Source organism: Berghia stephanieae, chromosome 4 (assembly GCF_034508935.2).
Source record: "Berghia stephanieae isolate SIO BIC M18660-M18661 chromosome 4, UCSD_Bste_1.3, whole genome shotgun sequence".
Classification (NCBI taxonomy): domain Eukaryota; kingdom Metazoa; phylum Mollusca; class Gastropoda; order Nudibranchia; family Aeolidiidae; genus Berghia; species Berghia stephanieae.
Window position 1 is genome coordinate 17,576,520 of NC_088363.1, and position 20,298 is coordinate 17,596,817.

General features: G+C 35.9%; 2 protein-coding genes across 3 annotated transcripts in view; one reads left to right on the forward strand and one right to left on the reverse strand.

Moving 5' to 3' along the window:
• The first annotated feature begins 7 nt into the window (after nt 1–7).
• On the forward strand, nt 8–11,995 carry LOC144970136 (uncharacterized). The gene is made up of 5 exons (XM_078909390.1): nt 8–137; nt 1,167–1,251; nt 4,139–4,246; nt 6,174–6,402; nt 11,639–11,995. Exons 1-5 carry the CDS (start codon nt 105–107, stop codon nt 11,895–11,897), a joined length of 714 nt encoding a protein of 237 aa, XP_078765516.1. The 5' UTR covers nt 8–104; the 3' UTR covers nt 11,898–11,995.
• A 2,116-nt stretch (nt 11,996–14,111) lies between these two features.
• Nucleotides 14,112–20,298, reverse strand: part of LOC144970135 (uncharacterized) — a 36,149-nt gene continuing 29,962 nt past the window's right edge. For both annotated transcript variants that reach the window (XM_078909389.1, XM_078909388.1), the window contains 3 exons: nt 19,693–20,040; nt 19,039–19,182; nt 14,112–17,613 (listed from right to left, as the gene is read on the reverse strand). In XM_078909389.1, the coding sequence (XP_078765515.1) occupies nt 17,491–17,613; nt 19,039–19,182; nt 19,693–20,040 (615 nt within the window). In that variant the 3' untranslated portion in view covers nt 14,112–17,490. The remainder of the gene's footprint in view (nt 17,614–19,038; nt 19,183–19,692; nt 20,041–20,298) is intronic.

The following is a 20,298-nucleotide window of genomic DNA, read 5'->3' on the forward strand; positions in this document are numbered from 1 at the left end:
AATGTTGCATAGAGAATTACATTTTTTCATCCTTCGTCAACTTGAGGACAGATAAAACTGTGCGTCCATAAATTTAAGGCTTTTGTATACTGTCATGCTTAAGGATGGAGATTGCTACAGTTGAAGAGAAGTATCAGGTAAGGGTTAATGTTAGTTATGATTATTCACCTCTTGACTATTTGTAAAGTCTGCTAGCTTCATCGGTGAATGACTTTGGTGGTAGGGAAATGGCTCTGTTTTAAAACCGCATAGAGTCAATGTAATATTATTATGCCTTTTCTGTTCACACTGTGGTGATGATGATGATTATTATTATTATTATTATTATTATTATTATTATTATTATTATTATTATTATTATTATTATTATTATTATTATTATTATTATTATTATTATTATTAATTATTATAGTGTTATTATTATTATTTTAAAAGATAGATTTTCATAATATTAGTATTATATTATTCATCTCATCATCATCACATCTAAACATCATCTCTCATTTTATTTTAATATTATTATTATTATTATTTATTATTTGTTTTATTATTATATTATGAATTATTATTAATATTATTTTTATTATTATTTATTATAAATTATTTTAATATTCTGTGTATTATAATATTATAATATGATTATTATTATAATATTATATTATTAATTAGTATATTTATTTTATTAATTATTTTTATTATGCATATTACATGTTTAATGCAACTGTTCGTTTTAACAAAGAGGAAGGGGAGGTTCTTGGGGATCAGCAATGAATGCAATCTAGGGGCGGACGTAATTATATGTTTTGCATTCTTTATACCGTATTCCTAATACATCATGTGGTCTCACTGATTTATTTTCAAATGACTGGATTCTGTTAGTTGTTTCAGGGGCAAGCGTCCAACTCTCTATTGCTGTTGTTGTTGCTGTTGTTGAGTGCATTTAGTGGACATTTCGCTATGTAAATGATCTAGCTTTTTCATTCATTACCATGTCTGCTGAAGACATCAGCTAACATGACTTTCTAAACATGTCTGTGCTTGTGGACTGAATGAAGTAGAAAAAAGATTTTCTATGCAATGATAGTTATAGTCTATAAAACAAATTAGACTATGTGTCATTTGTTTATAAGGTTAAGTTGTTCTTATCATGACTAATTTCTCCACAGACTTTGAATATAGCCAAGCCAAATCGTCGAAGAAGTCGGATTTTGACGACCCAATTGTCCACGACATCTTGGCAGGCAGCTCTGGGTAAGTATTGTATGAGAGGCGATTTAACTGTACTTTGTCAGTGCCGACGGTAAAAGTACAACAGATTATTTGGACAAAAGGTCAATTTAATATAAAACGAATTAAGTGAGCAATAATAGGCGAATCTGAATCATATTATTTTTATGGCAGCCTACTCAATGTCATCATCATCATAGCTTGTCGCTCCAACACCGAACCCACTTCACAGCATCTGGGGAGAAGATTCTTCGGTCATGGTCAGTGCAGCTGGGCCCGTCCTGGCATTCTCTAAGGAAGTGCTCCATCGTCTGCTCTGGGCATCCACATGTAGACGAGCTAGTCTCAGCCAGCCCCCACTTTTTCATTCTTCCAGCTGTTCTACTAAGTTTTGCCCGTGCTCTGTTCAGTGTTACCCATTCATTCCTGGGGAGCCCAGTTTTGTAGGGCAGTTCTTCTCTCGGATCTTCAACGGCTTCATTTGCATGATTGCCCCACCCTCTACATGTGGAAAGTCTGTATACAGCTGCATGGTAAAGGTTAATGCTTTCTTCCGTCATGAAGCTCTTTCTCGATTTCAGTCTACTTGTTATGTTGTAATCATGGATGAGGTGCCTTGGGTCCATTTCCTGTTTATATTTCTGGGCTTTGGAAGCAGTAGCTCTTAGAATGTGGGGAGGTGCAATGTCATCCAGCCGACGGAGGACTGGAACTGCAGGCGGTTTCAAGTTACCAGGAATGACTCATTTTCATTATCATGACGAAGAATGGCACTTGGGCTTAATTCTTTTGGTTAGTGCAACATTGTTCTAATTGTTCTAGCCTGTGAACTTTTAAAAAAGTGATGAACAAACATGAACATACCAGCTTCAAAAAAGGAACACGATATCAAACACAGAACTGCTCGGGCTCTTCTTCGGCCAATAAAAAACCCCAATAAAAACAATAATATATTACTTAAATTTCAGAAAGGTGGGGGGAAATATTTGACTATTGGTCTTGTGGTATGACACTCGCTTTCGTATCGGAAGATCCTGGGTTCGAGCCTCGCTCGGCGCATAGTTGGGTCCTCGGGTGTAAAATGTGTACCAGGGCGTAACAGCGTTGCTCTGTCCAAAAGTAAATGTAATATCGCCCGTTAGGCAACATGTCTCGTCTTACATGTTAAGTGCTAACTTTCTCTTTTTAACAAGGGGAGGTTCTTGGGGATCAATCTAGGGGCGGACGTAATTATATGTTTTGCATTCTTTATACCGTATTCCTAATACATCATGTGGTCTCACTGATTTATTTTCAAATGACTGGATTCTGTTAGTTGTTTCAGCGGCAAGCGTCCAACTCTCGCCACCATGTGATACAATTTACAATTCTTACACACTTGTTTTCTTTGGAATTTCGACGTGTTCCCAATCGCTGAACAAGTTTGAGAACAAATTTTAAATTCCAAAACGCAAGATGAAAGAAATATTTTATTCTACCCTCACTCAACTATGATTTTGTTATCTCTGAATAATAGACAATTTTAAAAAATGCTTAAATGGAGTTTCTTTTTAAAAATCTAATTTCAGTGAAATTAACACTTAACAATCTGACGTCACAAATCAATTTCGTAAACATGATGTCATTGCCCGTTGCTATTTCTAGGGAGATGTATAATTATTATAGAAGAGTCTTGCCCAATCAGAGATGAACACTTTGGTTTTGGATGCCGTTTTTCATTTACTTTTATTTCTACGTTTGGTTATTAATAAAAATACAATTAGGGCGATCGTTGTTAGTGTCCCCAATCTTTTCGCGTCCTCTTTGGTTGCAATAAGTGACCATTATTTTTCTCTATAATTTTCTTTTTTTCTCTCTCTTAACGTTAGATACACCATACATCTCACGAACTTCTTAGATACATTCTCAAATGAGATAAGTGTGCTGTATATTTAAAATGTCACAAATACATCTTTGCACACCAGGAGCTAAAAAGATAAAGAAGGACACATGATTGAAACAAAAACATAAATCATTGTTTGATCTTTCATCTAATAGCACCACAAGACCTATATTTTTTGCTTTTCATTTTCTCCGGTATTTGGCTACTGAATTTATACATTACATCAAACGTCAATCCTATAATTCTCAACCGATAAGAGCAAAGTTAAGTCCTTGAAAAATTATCTTTATACATATTCCCCCACCCTACTCACGTGTAAAATGAGAACTTGGCTGATAATATCACATAATATAGGCGTCTTGACTCCCATTAAGTGTTGTTGCTAGCTTTGGTCTCTTTGTAATGCACTTTGAACACATTCAGTGTATATTGCACTGAATAAAAAATAAACGTTTTTAGACAAGATTTTGTGGCGCCCAGAGCGGGACTCAACCAAGGATAGAAAACGATTGTCATACCACACGATGACAAAGTCGCACCAACAGCCCGAAATGAGTTGAAAGTTGAATAGACAACAGCTGGGGCCAAAACATAATTCACGTTTTGTGGTCATAACCTAATTCGCTTGTAATTGATGGTTCCTCCGTGACCTCTTTTGCAATGCCTAGCAAGCAATTATTAACATTGATGCATTTTTACTCATATAATATGACATGAGTCCCGGGATATTCAATCAATGTGTGTTTCCTATTCCCCAGTCTGTTTGCCATAATGTACAAACTGCATATTCAAAACAATAGTCTGTTCGCAAATTTATTGTCACCAACAAATACAACTAAATAAAACAAACTAAGGGAAAATGACATTTAACAGAACTTCATTAAATTGTTGTTATTTCATTTTTAAGAATATAAATTCTACATTTGATCTCCTCAGTGCAGCAAACTAAGGGAAAACATGTCATTCAACAGAAGTAAAATTGTTGTGAAATAATTTTTAAGAAAAAAAATATTCATTTTATTCCCTCAGCGGATCCCAGTTCCAATGAAATAATCCAACAGATTCGAGAGCTGAACAAAGACGTGGACACATCGGTCCAGTTCATTAGAGGAGTTAATGACATCGTGTGTGTTACGAGTAAGTGATTACCACTAAGATATACTAGTTAAGGTTCATCATCATCATCATCATCATCATCATCATCATCATCATCATCATCATCATCATCATCATCATCATCATCATTGCCTTTTTCACCCTGGGTCAGGATATAGGCCACAGACAAACAGTTTCCATATTTATTTCTCTATCCTCAGCTAACTTTTTTAAAAACTCGTTCCATGTTTTATCACTTCTCTGTATATCAGCTTCTTTAATTCGAAGCTGCTTGTTTTGGCGAAGACGTCATCGGAGTCCTCTCTACTTTGTCTGTTGTCCTTCATAAATTCTGTCATTGCAGAGACTCAGCTTCGGTCGCCCAAGCTAAATAAAAAGGGATTTGATTTGTCCGTCTATGCTACTATAACAATGATAGGAAGGGGTGTTAACCTTTCGACAACCCCCAACCTGGAGGACCAGGTGACTCAAAAAAGAAGGAGTCACAAACCATTAGTCGCCTTTTACGACCCGCTGGCTTGGCCTTGGGCTATTCTTGCACTCTCTCTGTTGAGGACCCAAGGCACCACACGAGGGTAGTTAAGATTACGTTGGATTAAAGAAAAAAAAAGCGATTTGAAAAAGTGTGTATGAAACAGTGCCAGACAAAGCAAGATGAAAGAAAAATACAAGAAAAAAACCCATCCCAAAAATCAATGAGCTAGGAAAGGGTGACTTGCGCGGGGGTACTCGAACTCGGTAACTTTTGGGTGCGACGCAAAGACAGTACCGCGGAGCCACGCAGCTCTTTAAAGTAAGAAGTGGCTAATGTTTGTTTGTTTTTACCCAGCCCTCTTCTTGTGCAGCTATGTGATCTTGTGATATGACACTCGCTTTCGGATCGGAAGAACCTGGGTTCGAGCCAGTTGCGTTTTGGTCAGTGGTCCTTTGTAAAGCGCTTTGAGCACGTTTAGTGGATATAGCCCTATAGAAAAGCTCAAGTTTAAGTTTAATTGGTGAACACGAGTCTTCGGTGCAGCAATTAGCGGGTGTGATTATCACAGGCAATTATGGGATTCATTCAAAATTGTTTTAATGAACAATGTTTTGCGTTGCTTTGAGACGACGTGAAAATGTTTGCAGGTCTGATCACCGGATGCAAATATGGGCTCGTTTAACATTGATATAGCGAGCGGACACTATTTCACTTTGATTTGAGAGTATTTCCTTTAAAGCAATTATTATTATTATTATTATTATTATTATTATTATTATCATTATTCTATTATATTATATATATATCATCATCATCGTCGTCATCATCATCATCATCATCATCATTACCATCTTTATCATTATTTATCTTATTATTAGCATTTACCTCATTATTATCATTTTATCATCAGCACCATTGACACGATATTATTACTTGATACCATTAATAAAATCAAGCAAGAATATTATACATATCACTTACGATAATAGGAAATGTTCTTTTCAATCTGTTGTATTTCTTGATTCGATATTGTTTAACATATTTCTTTCATTACCAGTAATCGTGGCTGTCTTTTAATCTGTTGTATTACTTGATATGATATTACTTAATATCTTTTTGTTTTTTGTCAGTACCATAAATCCTAGCTGTAGCTTTCTATCGGTTATAGATATTACTTGTTACGATATTATTTCTCATTTTTCAGTACCAGTAAACGTGACTATAGCTTTTAGTCTCTTGTCTTACTTAATATGATATTATTTAATGTCGTTTTAGCTTTCAATCTGTTGGATTTCTTGATACGATTTTATTTAATTTAATATCTATTTTCAGTATCAATAATCGTGGCTGTAGATTTCAATCTGTTGTTACTTGATTCGATATTATTTACTATCTTTTTTCAGTACCATTTATTTTTTCTGAAGCTTTCAATCTGTATTTCCTTGATCTGATATTATTCAACATTTTTTTCAGTACCAGTAATCGTGGCTGTAGCTTTAATCGCTGTTTACTACATGGCGGCCATATTCACCGGGCTGAAGTACTTGGAATCGTGTCCGCTGGAGCAACGCATACCCGTGTTTGTGTTAGTGGCCGGCTGTTTTGGACTACTCAAGACGCTTCACGTGCTAGGAGTCAACATCAGGCTTCGAAAACATTCGTCTTTTACCTCAGACAAGACTATATTAGACAGAGATCAACGGTAGGTCGAGTCATGAAAGGAATATTATAGATAGTATGCGCTTGGCTAAGAAGCTCACAAAATTGCCATCCGGAAGTATATCGGACCAACACACAAAACTATGTGTAACCTTAATCGTTTATAGTCTGGCTAATAGAGTTTACTGAGAATTACTCATGAACGCGGATGGCAAAAAAAAAAAAAAAAAAAAAAAAAAAAAACAATAACAAAGACCTGAGTGACGTCATCTTCGTTCTATCTATAGAAGCATTCCCAACTATCTAGTCACCAATGTGAGGTAATGGTAGTACATCTAACCTGTAATCAGGAATGTCTAAGGTTCGATCCCCAGTTAAGCAGGCTGATTTCTTTGAGATGATATTTTGCCCCCACTAGTTAAGCCCACTTAAACGAATACACAAACGTACTCTATGATGTGTATTTTCATTCAAGTCTCTTGTTTGTATTATTTGTTTTTCCTGCTGACGACAGAAACAGCAGCGCTCTATTACAGACCGTTCAAGTTGACATCTAAAAATTCGTTTTAGGAGATCAAAATATCAGTCGCCTTAATAAACTTTAAAAATCAACAATTTTCCTTCTCAAGGATTAAAAAAATCGCTTCAAAATCGTTAAAATGATGTAGAGTGGCATCAGTTTTTATTTTCATTACGTTTTAATGACTTAGAGATGCTCAGGAATTTCGGAAACCGGAGTCATGATTTCGTATTTCTACGAATTTTTCGTAACAGTAGACCGGTCTGCTATTTGGTATATGAGAGATAAATTTCGTCTAAAACGGCTTTCAATTTAAGCAAGTATACTTCCCTTCGATAGGATACGTTCATTGCATTGGAGGTTATCATGATTCCTGCAGCATTAAAACAACAATTGCTGGCTCCTCTGTGGATAGGATGTCGTTCTATCCTATAACATTCTCTCACCGTACTCAGGTTAACATCGTTGTCTTTGTCGGAAAAAAATTGTAATATCGCCTCATGTCTCGTTCTTCGTGTTATGTGTTGCTGTTGGTTAGGGACCCTTTGTAAAGCGATTTGAGCATGTTTAGTGGATATTGCGCTATCTATGTAAAAGATCAAATTTGTTTGTATTTTTAACACTTCCAAACTGATTAATATATGGTTCACCATCATGTCGGGGATAATCTGACGAAGAAACGAACACGTATTAAAGAGTCAAAATGATATTGTTGGAAAAGTTAGAGGAGTTTTCAAAGTAAAGAAACGGAACTTACTCTCAAGTGGTGACGTGTTATATTAACTCAAAATTTATAAATCAAAAACTTCAATCTTACACGGCAGATTCTTCTCGACTATTGTTAAGTAATGAACAAAAGGGAAAATAACAGCTTCGAATAAAAAGCAAAATACCAAATAGGGCACGTGTCCAAAGCCCTTCTTCAGCCAACAACAAAAACAAACAATCAAAACAAAAATACATTACAGTAAAACCCAGATAGACGACATAGTAAAAAATAAGCACTTCCTTCTGTAATAATATCTTGGAATTTTAAACAAAAGGATGTGTTTGCTTGGTAAGCAAGGAGGTGCCAAATTGAGCGGAATTTTGTAGACTATGGATTCGTCTATTTTGTAGACTATGGAATCGTAGTAGTAGTAGTAGTAGTAGTAGTAGTAGTAGTAGTAGTAGTAGTAGTAGTAGTAGTAGTAGTAGTAGTAGTAGTAAGTAGAACAAGAAGAAGAGAAGAAGAAGAAGAAGAAGAAGAAGAAGAAGAAGAAGAAGAAGAAGAAGAGAATGAAGAAGAAGAAGAGAAGAAGAAGAAGAAGAGAGAAGAGAGAAGAAGTAGAAAAGATGAGAGAAATGATGATGATGATGATTATGATGATGATATGATGATGATGATGATGATGATGCTGATGATGATGGTGATGATGATAATGAAGACATAAAATCGTTTTAAGGCGATTGATGATACACTACTAGACAGAGCTACTGTGCCCATAGGGTGTTAGTAAAACAACAAAATAAAATATAATGAAAGTGTAACACCTACATATTATATAAGTCTAAGATGACTTCCTTCAAACAGCTACTTGTTTGTATAGATATTAGACATATTGTGTTTTGTCAAACAAATATACAAAAACACGATAAAGTCAAAAGGAAGATAGGGATTTGTTTAAACGTGAAAGAGGATAACGCGATTTCAAACAGGACGACAGATTTGTCGGGTATCGATTTCTTATATTATGTAAATGATGTGCGTAAGAGATCCAACAGCTGCTGTTGAGTATATTTGTACTCGAAATTGACTGTTCCACGGATACTGTTCGATGTGATTTTTGATTGGGCATAATAAGTAACGTTTGGTTACTCCCATGCATCGTGCCCGTCAGTGAATGCCTTGAATGTCGTAAAATTGAGTGATTCCATATTTTTTGTGAAAAAAATTATGAAATTTAAAAAATGATAATAATAATAAATACGATAAATGAAATAGATAATAATAAATCAAAATTCCCTTTATTCATCCCCAAGGGAAATTTTGTCTTTAGGATCTATTCCAAGGGAAAACGAGAATAGCCATTGCTCAGTCGCAGTGCAGCGCCGCAAAGTGAGCTAGGCGAGTTGACTTGCTCAAGGCCACAAAACAGAGCAGGTAGTCAAACTCGAACTCGGAGCCTTTCGGGTTCAAACCAAAGACAAAACCGCTGAGCCACACGTCCCTTTAAAAAATTCTTGGTCTGTGTAACAAAATTCTAATTGACCACCAATTTTTTAGGGGGCGAAGTGGCCGAGTGGTGAAGGTCTTGCACTGTGACCCGGAAGGTCCCGGATTCGAGCCCCGACTCAGGCACTTTCGTTGTTTTTTTTTTTTCTTGGGCAAGATTATTAACCCTCAATTTGCTCACTTGGACAACATGAGTGATTCTTGTTGACATCATATATTCCTTCGTGGAATGCCTAGGCGACGGTATCTTATGATGGCGGAAGGGCAGAATTTATGTTTTTTACCAATATTTATTTTGCATTGCGATTCAATATAAATTAACAACCTACGGAGAACGTTTTTTTTTTTTATTTTAAAAAGATAAGGAGTTTCTAAATGCCATGACATTCAGCACATAAACTAAAGGCAACGAGTGTGTTCTTCCGTACTCTGGTAAAAGATCTTGGCCAGAAAACTCGTCCTTCAAATATCAATCGATTAAAATGACCCTCGTTTTAAAAAAATTAATAGAAACAACTTTCAAACCCGAGACAGCGCGTATTTCCACAGTTTAATCACACTGTATGCATATCATTTTCATTCTTTAAAGTCTCCTAGAGTGTCAGATGGAACCAAATCTAGATTTCATAAAGTACAAGTCACATATTAGGCATTTTAAAAAAATGTTGGTCTTATTTAAAACGATCGATAATTTTTTTTTTAAAATTGAGCTTTTATATAGAGCAATATCCACTAAATGTGATCAAAGAGCTTTACAAGGAGTCACTGGTCAACAGCAACATTTAACATGTAGGCGATATTACAATTTTTCAGACTAAGACAATGCTGTTAACGGCCAAGTACTCATTTTACACCTGAGTACGGTAAGAGAATGTGAGTAAAGAGCCTTTTTCCAAGGAATCAACTATGCGCCGAGCAAGGTTCGAACCCAGGACCTTCCCATCCGAAAGCGAGTGTCATACCACGAGACCGCATAGACGCAAATTTTAAGGACCTCTGGCCAAATAGTTGAATAGGCGTCTTTCCAGAGTACGGAAGTTTACTGGTTAAAGAAAATAGATCACGAAATAATAATATGCATGAACGTGAATCTACCAGATGGATTTCTTCCTTACCTTTGTTTGTAAGGAAAATAATCAATTACCAATCTTAAAATATCGTGCTGATAAGAAAACTTGACTTGGTGACTTTAAACTGTTAGGTAAGAAAAGTACTAGCAAATATTATGACTACTTCCTCGTAACGGTAATAGATTATTGACCAAAAGGCAAGGTGTTGTACCATATAATCGTTATTAATGGGCAGATTAGAGATATTTGATACTAAGCTGTTAGAAGCCGTGGGCTGTAAAAAGTAATGATCAAAAATGAAAAAAAAAAACATCTTCGAAAAATAAGCGACAGAAACATCGCTGTTAAGGGATCGGATACTCATTTCAACACCTGAGTACGGTGAGAAAATGTGAATTTCGAGTCTTTTCCAGGGTTTCAACTTTGCACCATTGAGAGCGGGACTTCCGATTCGAAGGCGAGAGTGATCCAATAAGACCACATAACCCGACACCTAATATTATGTTGCTTTGATGATATTTTGTATTATAGTTAGATGCATTGTTTCAGTGACGAATGGCATAACGCTTCAAGATAAACAGTTAAACTCATAAAAACAGATTTACGTCTATGGACCTTTAAAGGATGATAGACTCTCGTGGGAACAAAATGTCAGTAATAATTATAATTCCGCCATCTGTTGTGTGTGTGTATGTGTGTGTATGTGTGTATGTGTGCGTGTATGCGTGTCTGTCTTTGCGTGTGTGTGTGTGTACGTAAGTAATGTGCAGGAGAGATGTGTGTTATTGCGTGCAGGATTTTACCTACACTGTTTAGGTTTATAAAATTGACTTAAATGTGACCTGTAGTCTTAACTCTAGAAATGCAATTATATTATTATTATTATTATTATTATTATTATTATTATTATTATTATTATTATTATTATTATTATTATTATTATTATTATTATATTATATTATTATTATTATTATTATTATTATTATTATTATTATTATTATTATTATTATTATTATTATTATTATGTTTAGTAGTTAGTAGTAGAGTAGTAGTAGTAGTAGTAGTAGTAGTAGTAGTAGTAGTAGTAGTAGTAGTAGTAGTAGTAGTAGTAGTAGTAGTCGTATTATTATTATTATTATTATTATTATTATTATTATTATTGTTGTTATCATCATCATCATCATCATCATCATCATCATCATCATCATCATCATCATCATCATCATCATCATTATCATCATCATTGTTATTATTATCATTAATATTACTGTCATCATTATTATTCGTAACACATCACAAACAGGGCGAAAAGGTAATACGACATTATATGCTCCATAATAAGACATTTTTTTTTTCAAAAGTATGCTACTAACGTTGTTACTGCTATTATTACCATTACATTTTATGTTATTTCAATTATGTCTACATACTAACATCCCTCATTTTCTTTTTTTTTTCTTTCTTTCTTTTCCAGGAGCTCCGAAATAGTCGACATTGCCCTGAACATCTTTCTGTTTTGTTGGCAGATAGTAGGGATGTACTGGACGTTCTCAATATGGTACCCCAAATTCAAGGCACCCCTTCATCAGCCAAACGATTGGTGTTCCATACACGTTTACCTTTTTGCCGTGGTCCATCTTGCGCTTTTCGGCGGCCTCGCCTTCATCGTGTCTATATTTTACATTTGTCTGATTGTTTATTACAAGTATAAGAGTCAAATATTGATGTTATAGGGAATGAGATTAGCGGAAGAGTAGCGTCCCTTGATTGGACGTCACCGGCGGAAAAGTTATTAGAGAGAGAACGTCATATTGGTTTTGCGCATGCGTCTCTCGTCCTCGCTTCCGGTGAAAGCGGCATGAGACACTTCATCGCATGCGCAAAACCATTTTGACGTTCTCTCTGTAAGGTGACGTCCAATCAAGGGACACTACTTTCCGCTAATCTCATTCCCTATAGTACTCAGTGCTTGAAAACTTTGAATGGCAGCTTTAATTGAATACACGAATTGTTATAATAAATATGTTTCGATTATTTAAGTTATATGTAATATAATATTATATGATCCGTCCGACGTGCACATTTAATTTGCAGGTCCGATACCCCAAATTATATAGGCCTATGTGTTGTAATAGGTTTTTGTTTCTCTATCTGGGTATAGTGACTCTAAGTCAATAATTAAATTAATGTTTTATAACAAAATAAGGAATGCGACTTGATAGATTAAAAGATATAGGAGTCAACGTGCACATATTTGCAGGTCTGATAATCGGACGCAATGATGGGCCTGTTTTAATATTGTAATATATATCATTTTCGGTTGGTTTGAGAGTATTTCCATTACAACAATGAACCCATAACGATTTCAGTTATCAGACCTGCAAATAAATACAAGTCGAATGGAGTAAAACGGTTTTTAAAATCTTTTTTCTTTTTATTTGGCTCTCGTTTTTTTCTTGTTGTTTGTAAAATTTGTTGTTGTTTTCTTCCGATATCCAACCCTTGTCCAATTATAAAAAATGTGAAAAACAAAACGCTCATGTTTGTGATCATATTAACTTTAAATTAATTTTTCGTCATTCTATTCATTGCGATATCAAACCGTCATGTGAAGAAGAGTCCCATAGACGGTGACCGACGTGCACGTACACGCTGTTTACGATCAGGTACTTATTTTACACATGAGTACGGCAAGAGAATGTGAGTTAAAAGCCTTTTCCAAGGGCTCAACTATGCACCGCGGGTCTAAAATCCAGTATCTTCCCATCCGAAGGCGTTAGTCATACAACTAGACCACATAGCCGCACGATCAATCGATCATTTGTTACCCACAGTCTCCAAGCGGTTGTTACATGGGTGGGAGTGTGAATAAGATTGAAATGGAAATTTATGGCAATAAATTTCAAAATTGAGGGTAATTACCTTTTCTTGTACGGCCTTGTGGTATGGCACTCAGTTTAGGACCGAGTTCGAGCCCCTCTCTGAGCGCGCATAGTTGACTCCTGGGAAATGGATCTTTTTTTTTTAATTGAGCTTTTATATAGCGCAATATCCACTAAACGTGCTCAAAGAGCTTTACAAGGGGTTCCTTGCCAACAGCAACACTTAACATTTAGGACGAGACATGACGCCTGTTAGGCGATCTTACAATTTTTTCCGGACAGAGACAACACTGTTGACGGCCAGGTACTCATTTTACACCTGAGTACCATTAGAGTATGTGAGTAAAGAGCCTTTTCCAAGGATTCAACTTTGAGCCGAGCAAGGCTCGAACCCAGGATCTTCCGATCCGAAAGCGAGTGTCATACCACAAGACCGCATAGACGCACAATGAGTCTATAACAATTTGGTTTGTAGACCTGCATTAATCTCTATTCAATATAGCGAAAAATTGATACTATTTCTTAAATTGCAAGAAGCTCAAAGCAAATGTGGTATTATTATTGTGGTTTGACAATCCTCTTTTTATTCTCTATTGTCTTCTGGCACTTTTCTTACTCACTTCATTCGTTGTTTTTAACATTGTTGTAATGTATAATAGTGTGTGTTGGTTTGAGGGCTATCTACCTGTTTCCATTTTACCAGTTAAACCATAACCTTTTGTGACCCATCGTCTCAAAACGGTATTATGTCGGAACGTACCAAATGTTTAAAAGCCGAATTTAATGTTAAACTGGTCAAAAATATAAATTGTTGGCATTAGTACCCTAAAATATGGTATCCATTCTCCTCAATAAAACACACAAACTCAACACAAGACTGATATTTCTGGATATAAATACAATTTTCAACATGTTAACCAACCCGACTTAATACCGTTTTGAGGCGAAGGGTCATTTTTGAGTTATCAGACCGGTAAATGGGCACAATCCGTTTCTAATACATTGACGCTTGCTTAGGACATCATCATAAAAAAACAACAACAAAAAAAAAAAAACTCCGACCAATAATTTACATAAAACTTTTATTGAAATCAAGAAGAAAATTGCATTCTCACATTGTATTCTTCCTCATTTACATTTAGCATTATTCTAAAATTACGGAATGTTATCCAATACTATTTGACCTTGAACTTATATACAGAGAAATATCCACTTAATGTGCTCAAGGCACAAGGAAACAACAGCAATGTTTACCAGGTAGGACTAGATGACATGATGCCTGTTACAATTTTTTAGGACAGAGACAACGCTGTTAATGACCAGGTACTCATTTTACTCCTGAGTACGGTGAGAAAATCTGAGTAATGAGGCCTTTTCAAGGACTCTACTATGCGCCACTAAGAGCGGGACTCGAACCCAGTCCGAAGGCGAGCGTCAGACCACTAGACCGCATAGCCGCACAATGCAAATAATGCTCTTTATACTCTAATTGAATTACTGTTTTAGATGGCATTTGAAAGGAACGAGAAGCTGGCTATAAATATAGTAATGCGTGTTTTGACAATTTTTAAAAAAAGCCATCACATTTCTAAAACTTTTAAGAGGCCAAAATAGTTTCATAAAACGAAAAAAAAATTATTTCATATCAATATATAATCATTTTAACCCTTTCCTCATCAAAACCCCAGGAAAATCGTCACAATCGTAACGATGCAAACAATGATTTTCTCATTCTCATTTCTCTCGTACATCACAAAATTTGAAGAAAATCTTTTAACAAGGCTATGAAAACGTGACACTGTGTTGTAGTACAGAGCTCGATTTTCTGAACAATATTTGTATGTAAAAATGTATGTAAAAATGCACTTGTTGCTTTTCTGTTTGAGTAAGAAAAATATTTTTTTGTGTTGGGTGCGTGTGACGCTTGGGGGAATGTCTGAAATTGGCTGGTAAGGAGAGGGTTAGATTTTTCGGCAACAGGGTTATCCCGACTTAACACCGTTTTGAGACGTCGGGTACAATTTATTGTGTCCCATCGTGTCCGTCTGGCAGTATGTCGAAAAAAATAGAATATGAAAATTGAGTTAAAGCATTATTAGAATTAAGAAATTTAAGTTGTGGGTGGTTGTAAGTACTGGGATTCAAAAATCATTCTCTCCAATCAAGTCATTGGTTTTAACGAATATTAATTTTATAAGTATGCTTTTAAAATGCCATTGATAGGGAACTGTATTCTGTAAAAAATGATTTTGATTGTAAAAGATAATTTCTTATGGCGGTTAATATGCCTGTGTGTGTCTTCATGATCGATTAATTTTTTTTTTTTTTTTTATTATCATTATTTTTTAAAAAATCTTATTATTATTTAAAATGCTCCATTTCTAATCGTATTTCATGCATTTCTTTCTCAGTCAACATTATGCTTTTAATTCGTATTTTTTTAACAATATCGATTGTCTGTAACTTTATAAGATGTAGGCCAATTGGTGTCTATTTAACCTTTAATTGTTGTATTATAATCTATACATTAACATTGAATAGCATTAGGATCAATCCAATACAATAGTTTTTGGGGCGAGTGACGTCACTTGGAAGCCTTTAGATACATCTTCTTCTTCTAGGTTCCATGCCTGGTCCAGGCTTCGGATACTGCATGAATTATCTCTCTCCATTCCTCCCTGTCTCTTGCCTTTTCAAACAGCTCTTGGATTGTTAGGCTGGTGAAGCCCTTCAGTTGGTCTATGAGTGTTTTTCTTTGTCTCCCCCGGGCGCGTTTACCAGATATTTTTCCACAACTTGCCAGGTATTCATTCTTATCTTTCCTTACTATGTGTCCGAAAAAGGATAGTTGTCGATCCACTATTAAGGGCATTAGTTTCCTTTGTTGGTATGTTTGTTTTAGCACTTCTTCGTTCGTTTTGTGTGCAGTAAAACGATATTCTCTGCATCCTTCTCAAGCACCACATTTCAAAAGCTTCAATGTTCTTTTGTGTTTCTGCATTTGTAGTCCAGCTTTCGCATCCGTATAATAAGATTGGCCACACGTAGCACTTCAAGACTCGGAATCTAATCCCGAACGACATCTGTTTGTTTTTCAAAATGTTTCCCAGGTCCATGAAGGCCTGTTTGGCTTGAGCTATTCTTGCTCGTATGTCTCGGTTACATCTTCCATCTGTTGTCACTATTGAACCTAGGTATTTAAAACTTTCTACGTTGGTAAGTTGCTCGCCGTGAATCGTTATATTGCATGTGTTGTTGTTTTCGGGGTTTTTCTGTATTACCATGCATTTCGTTTTGGTGATATTCACTTCCATTCCTTGGCTTCACTATCTACTACCACTTTGTCAACAATCTTTTGAAGTTGGATTTCTGATGTTGCAATGAGTACCGTATCGTCTGCGTATCTTATATTATTTATGTTGTGACCTCCCACTTTTATTCCCTCCATATTATTTATGCCCCTCATGATTGTTTCTTGGTATAGATTAAACAGATCTGGTGAGGCAACACACCCTTGACGGACTCCTTTCTTAATAGGAATGGAATTTCCTGTAGAGTTTCCGATTTTGATAGATGCCTGCTGGGTGTAGTATACATCATCATTGCTTAAAAAAATCCTCATCCCTGTTCCCCCGTGTGAAATTCTTGCCCTTTTAAGCGCCTATACATCCTGCTTCATAGTAAAATAGTTATGCAACCTTTTGATTCAATATGTAACCACACTGTTAGTCCTTTGGAGGACTGGTTATACACTTTTCATGAGTTTTGAATCGGAACAGAGGAAGGTATGACGTCATGACTTCTGCTTCCTATTACAAAACTATACATAAAAGTGACTGGTATCCAACGTTGTTGCTTTTATCGTGTCTTTACGTGTTGAGCCATTTGTGAGTTTTGTTCACTTGCAGAAATAATCAGCCTTTCAAAACATTGTATTTATGCATGGTGTTCTCATTACAGTGTCACATTGATGAATAGAATATTATCATGAGACGGATTCTGATTTTCTATTCAACGTATATAAATCAGAAGGAAAGAGAAGAAAATAAAGAACCTTGTCAACTTGGAGAAGAACAGTGGGTGGGGACTTAGAGCTTGGTGAAGATGATGGCCACGGAAAGATCAGATGAAGAAGGAAGACCTCCGTTGCTGCCTTACACGTCAACAGGCATAACGGGCAGTAAGTATTCAATCTAAAGAAGGAACGAAGTAGACGCCACTCAGCTCTTTGTTATCATTTTTAGACAACCTGTTACCTATCAAAACCCAATAAATTATATTAACCCGACTGTAAAAGCTGAAGGTCACACACAGTTATGTGTATTGGTATGTTTAATTTAGCTGGCGGATGTTGTGAGTATTTTACCTAAACGCATAGCATCTATAGCATAATATATATACTAAATTGGACGGATGAGCGAATATGGCAATTGTTGGGATGGAGTTAAGTCTGGAGATGTTTGGCTTTTCCTTTGAATCCCTCCAAGGTTTTGGTTTTGTAGGCGTCCCAATGTTTCTGATTTATGAAATTCTGTTGTAAAGCTGACTCACTCGGTATTGGCCGAATCTGGAAGAAAATAATTACAAGAAGCTGTTAATACACGTTAAGCCCCCTCCTTACCGACCATTTTCAGGATTTTCCTCAAAACTTCACACCCTACTAACACAAAAATATATTTCTTATCACTCAGATATAATAGTAGTCAAGTTCTTGCGATACATAATTTCTTTTGCAAAGCATGCTCTACAGCTTACTGTTCATTATCTGTAAATTTTATGATGTATCTACAAAAGTAATTTTAATAACAAAATATTGATTATTTTGTAACGAATGTGACGATTTCCCTATGGTTGGTAAGAAGAGGTTTAAGTCGATTTTTGATTTGATACCATTGACAAAATGGATCGATTCAGGATTGCTTTAAGGTTGTGACAAGACATCGCAAAGAACTTCATACTTCAATAAACTGCTTCCTTCTTCCACCCACCTCGCCTCTATCCGTATTATTCCTCCTTTAATTTACTTACATTGCCTAATTAGGTTGCATTTAATATCTAATCATGTTTTGTAAACTGAAATATTTCAAGTATCACAAGATATAGATGATAAAATAGAAAATTTCCTTCCTCTTCTTCTTCTTCTTTTTCTTCATCTCCTTCTTCCTCCTTCTTCTCTCTTATTTTCTTCTTCTTCTTCTCTTCTCTTCTTCTTCTTCTCTTTCTTCTTCTTCTTCTTCTTCTTCTTCTCTTTTCTCTCTTCTTCTTCTTCTCTTCTTCTTCTCTTCTTCTTCTTCTCTTCTTCTTCTCTTCTTCTTCTTCTTCTTCTTCCTCTTTTCTTCTTCTTCTTCTTCTTCTTCTTCTTCTTCTCTTCTTCTTCTTCTTCTTCTTCTTCTTCTTCTTCTTCTTCTTCTTCTTCTTCTTCTTCTTCGTCTTCTTCTTTGTTGTTCAAATAAACCAACTGTCTCAGTCTGACTGAATATGTTTGTCAATAATGCATATCCAAGAGAAAAAATAACAATAGGTTATGCCATTTCTTGGTACGTAATTTGTAGCGGTCCTTTAAAGGTCTCAATATTGCACAGACGCTTAATACCACAATGTACGTAGGTTGTTCCATATTTTATTTTTAATTGAGCTTTTAAAATAGCGCAATATCTACTGTACGTGCATAAAGCGCTTTATAAGGGGTCCAACAGCAACATTAAACATGTAGAACGGAACATGACGCCTTTTAGGCGATGTTACAATTTTCACGTCAGAGACAAAGCTGTTCACGGCCAATAACTCATTTTACACCTGAGTGCGGCGAAAGAATGTGAGTAAAGAGCCTTTTCCAAGGACTCAACTATGCACTGCACCAGCGGGACAAGAACCCAAGGACCTGCCTATCCGAAGGCGCGCGTCATACCACAAGACCACATAGCGCACGGAAAGTATTTGGAAAAATATTTTATTGAATATTTCACCCTATCATCTAAGGAATAAAGCTTACAAGTTTACGAATCCTCTTTGCCGTTTCTTCCGTCAAATGTTTTCTGAAAAACTTCTTGTCAATGATGATGACTTCAGCTCCATCGGATACTAGACTAGTTGACGTCACCTCCTCCCTTCCACTCATGACTAAATGCTCGATGCCCTGAAAGTTTCAATGTCGTAATTAGTTATTTTAAAAAAAAATTGAGCTTTTATATAGCACAGTTACAACTAACCTACCCAAAGCGTTTTACAAAGGGTCCCTGGCAATATGTAGGAGGGGACACGACTCCTGTTATATATTAACGATATTATATTTTTTTCTGACACATACTCATTTTACACCTCAATAATACGGTGAGAGAAGGTGAGTAAAGAGCCTTTTCCAAGGACTCAACTATGGGCCACTTAGAGCGGTGCTCGAACCGAGACCTTCCTATCAATAGCGAGTGTCAAAATCACAAGACCACGTAGCTACAATGATTTCTTTCGAAATCAGGTCCTTCCGGTCCGACGGTGAGCATCACACCACTAGACCACATTGATCACATAGCTGTATGACTAAAGGAACTAGAAAACAATTTATAAACAATTTTATACGATTTAGATCTTAAATAATTTTATTTCATCTTACAATATAGTCCAAAAAGATAGATGTATTAGATTAACTTACAAAGACATCACCAGGTTCCAGGCGGGCCACTTCAATGAAAACTTTCTTCACCTGAGGTCCCGTGTTCCACGCATGGACAGTGGACGCTCCAGGGGATTGAACCACCAAACGCCGTGCAGCGCTTCGGGCTGACCTCTGGATACCGAAATTCTGTGACGTTTCTCTCAAGAATTGAGATGGTGTTGAGGGTTTGATGTGAATAGGCGGAGCTAGTGAAACTTTTTTCTGGGATGAGTGGGTCTTCTTTTTTGGCACTTTGAAAAAGATATCATTCACACTGTCACTTCTACTGCTGTTGCTGTTTCTGTCGTTGTCATCTGTACTTGTACTTGTACTTTCAGTTCTCTCCTGAATCGACAAAGAAGGGATGTGTTCAATTTAGCTTGAAAAGTAATGTTATCTATTAATAGTAAGTGTAACAGTAATAAAACTGTAATCTCCACAAAATGGAATAAACTTTTCAGTGGTTTTCATTCCTCGAACAAATACAAAATGAAAGAAACTAAATAATGTTACAACTGGAAAGTGTCCTAGTGTACCAACCATTGTTTTTTTGGTAAATACTAATAAATAGAAATGATTGTAGTCCTTCGGAGCCTTTAGGCA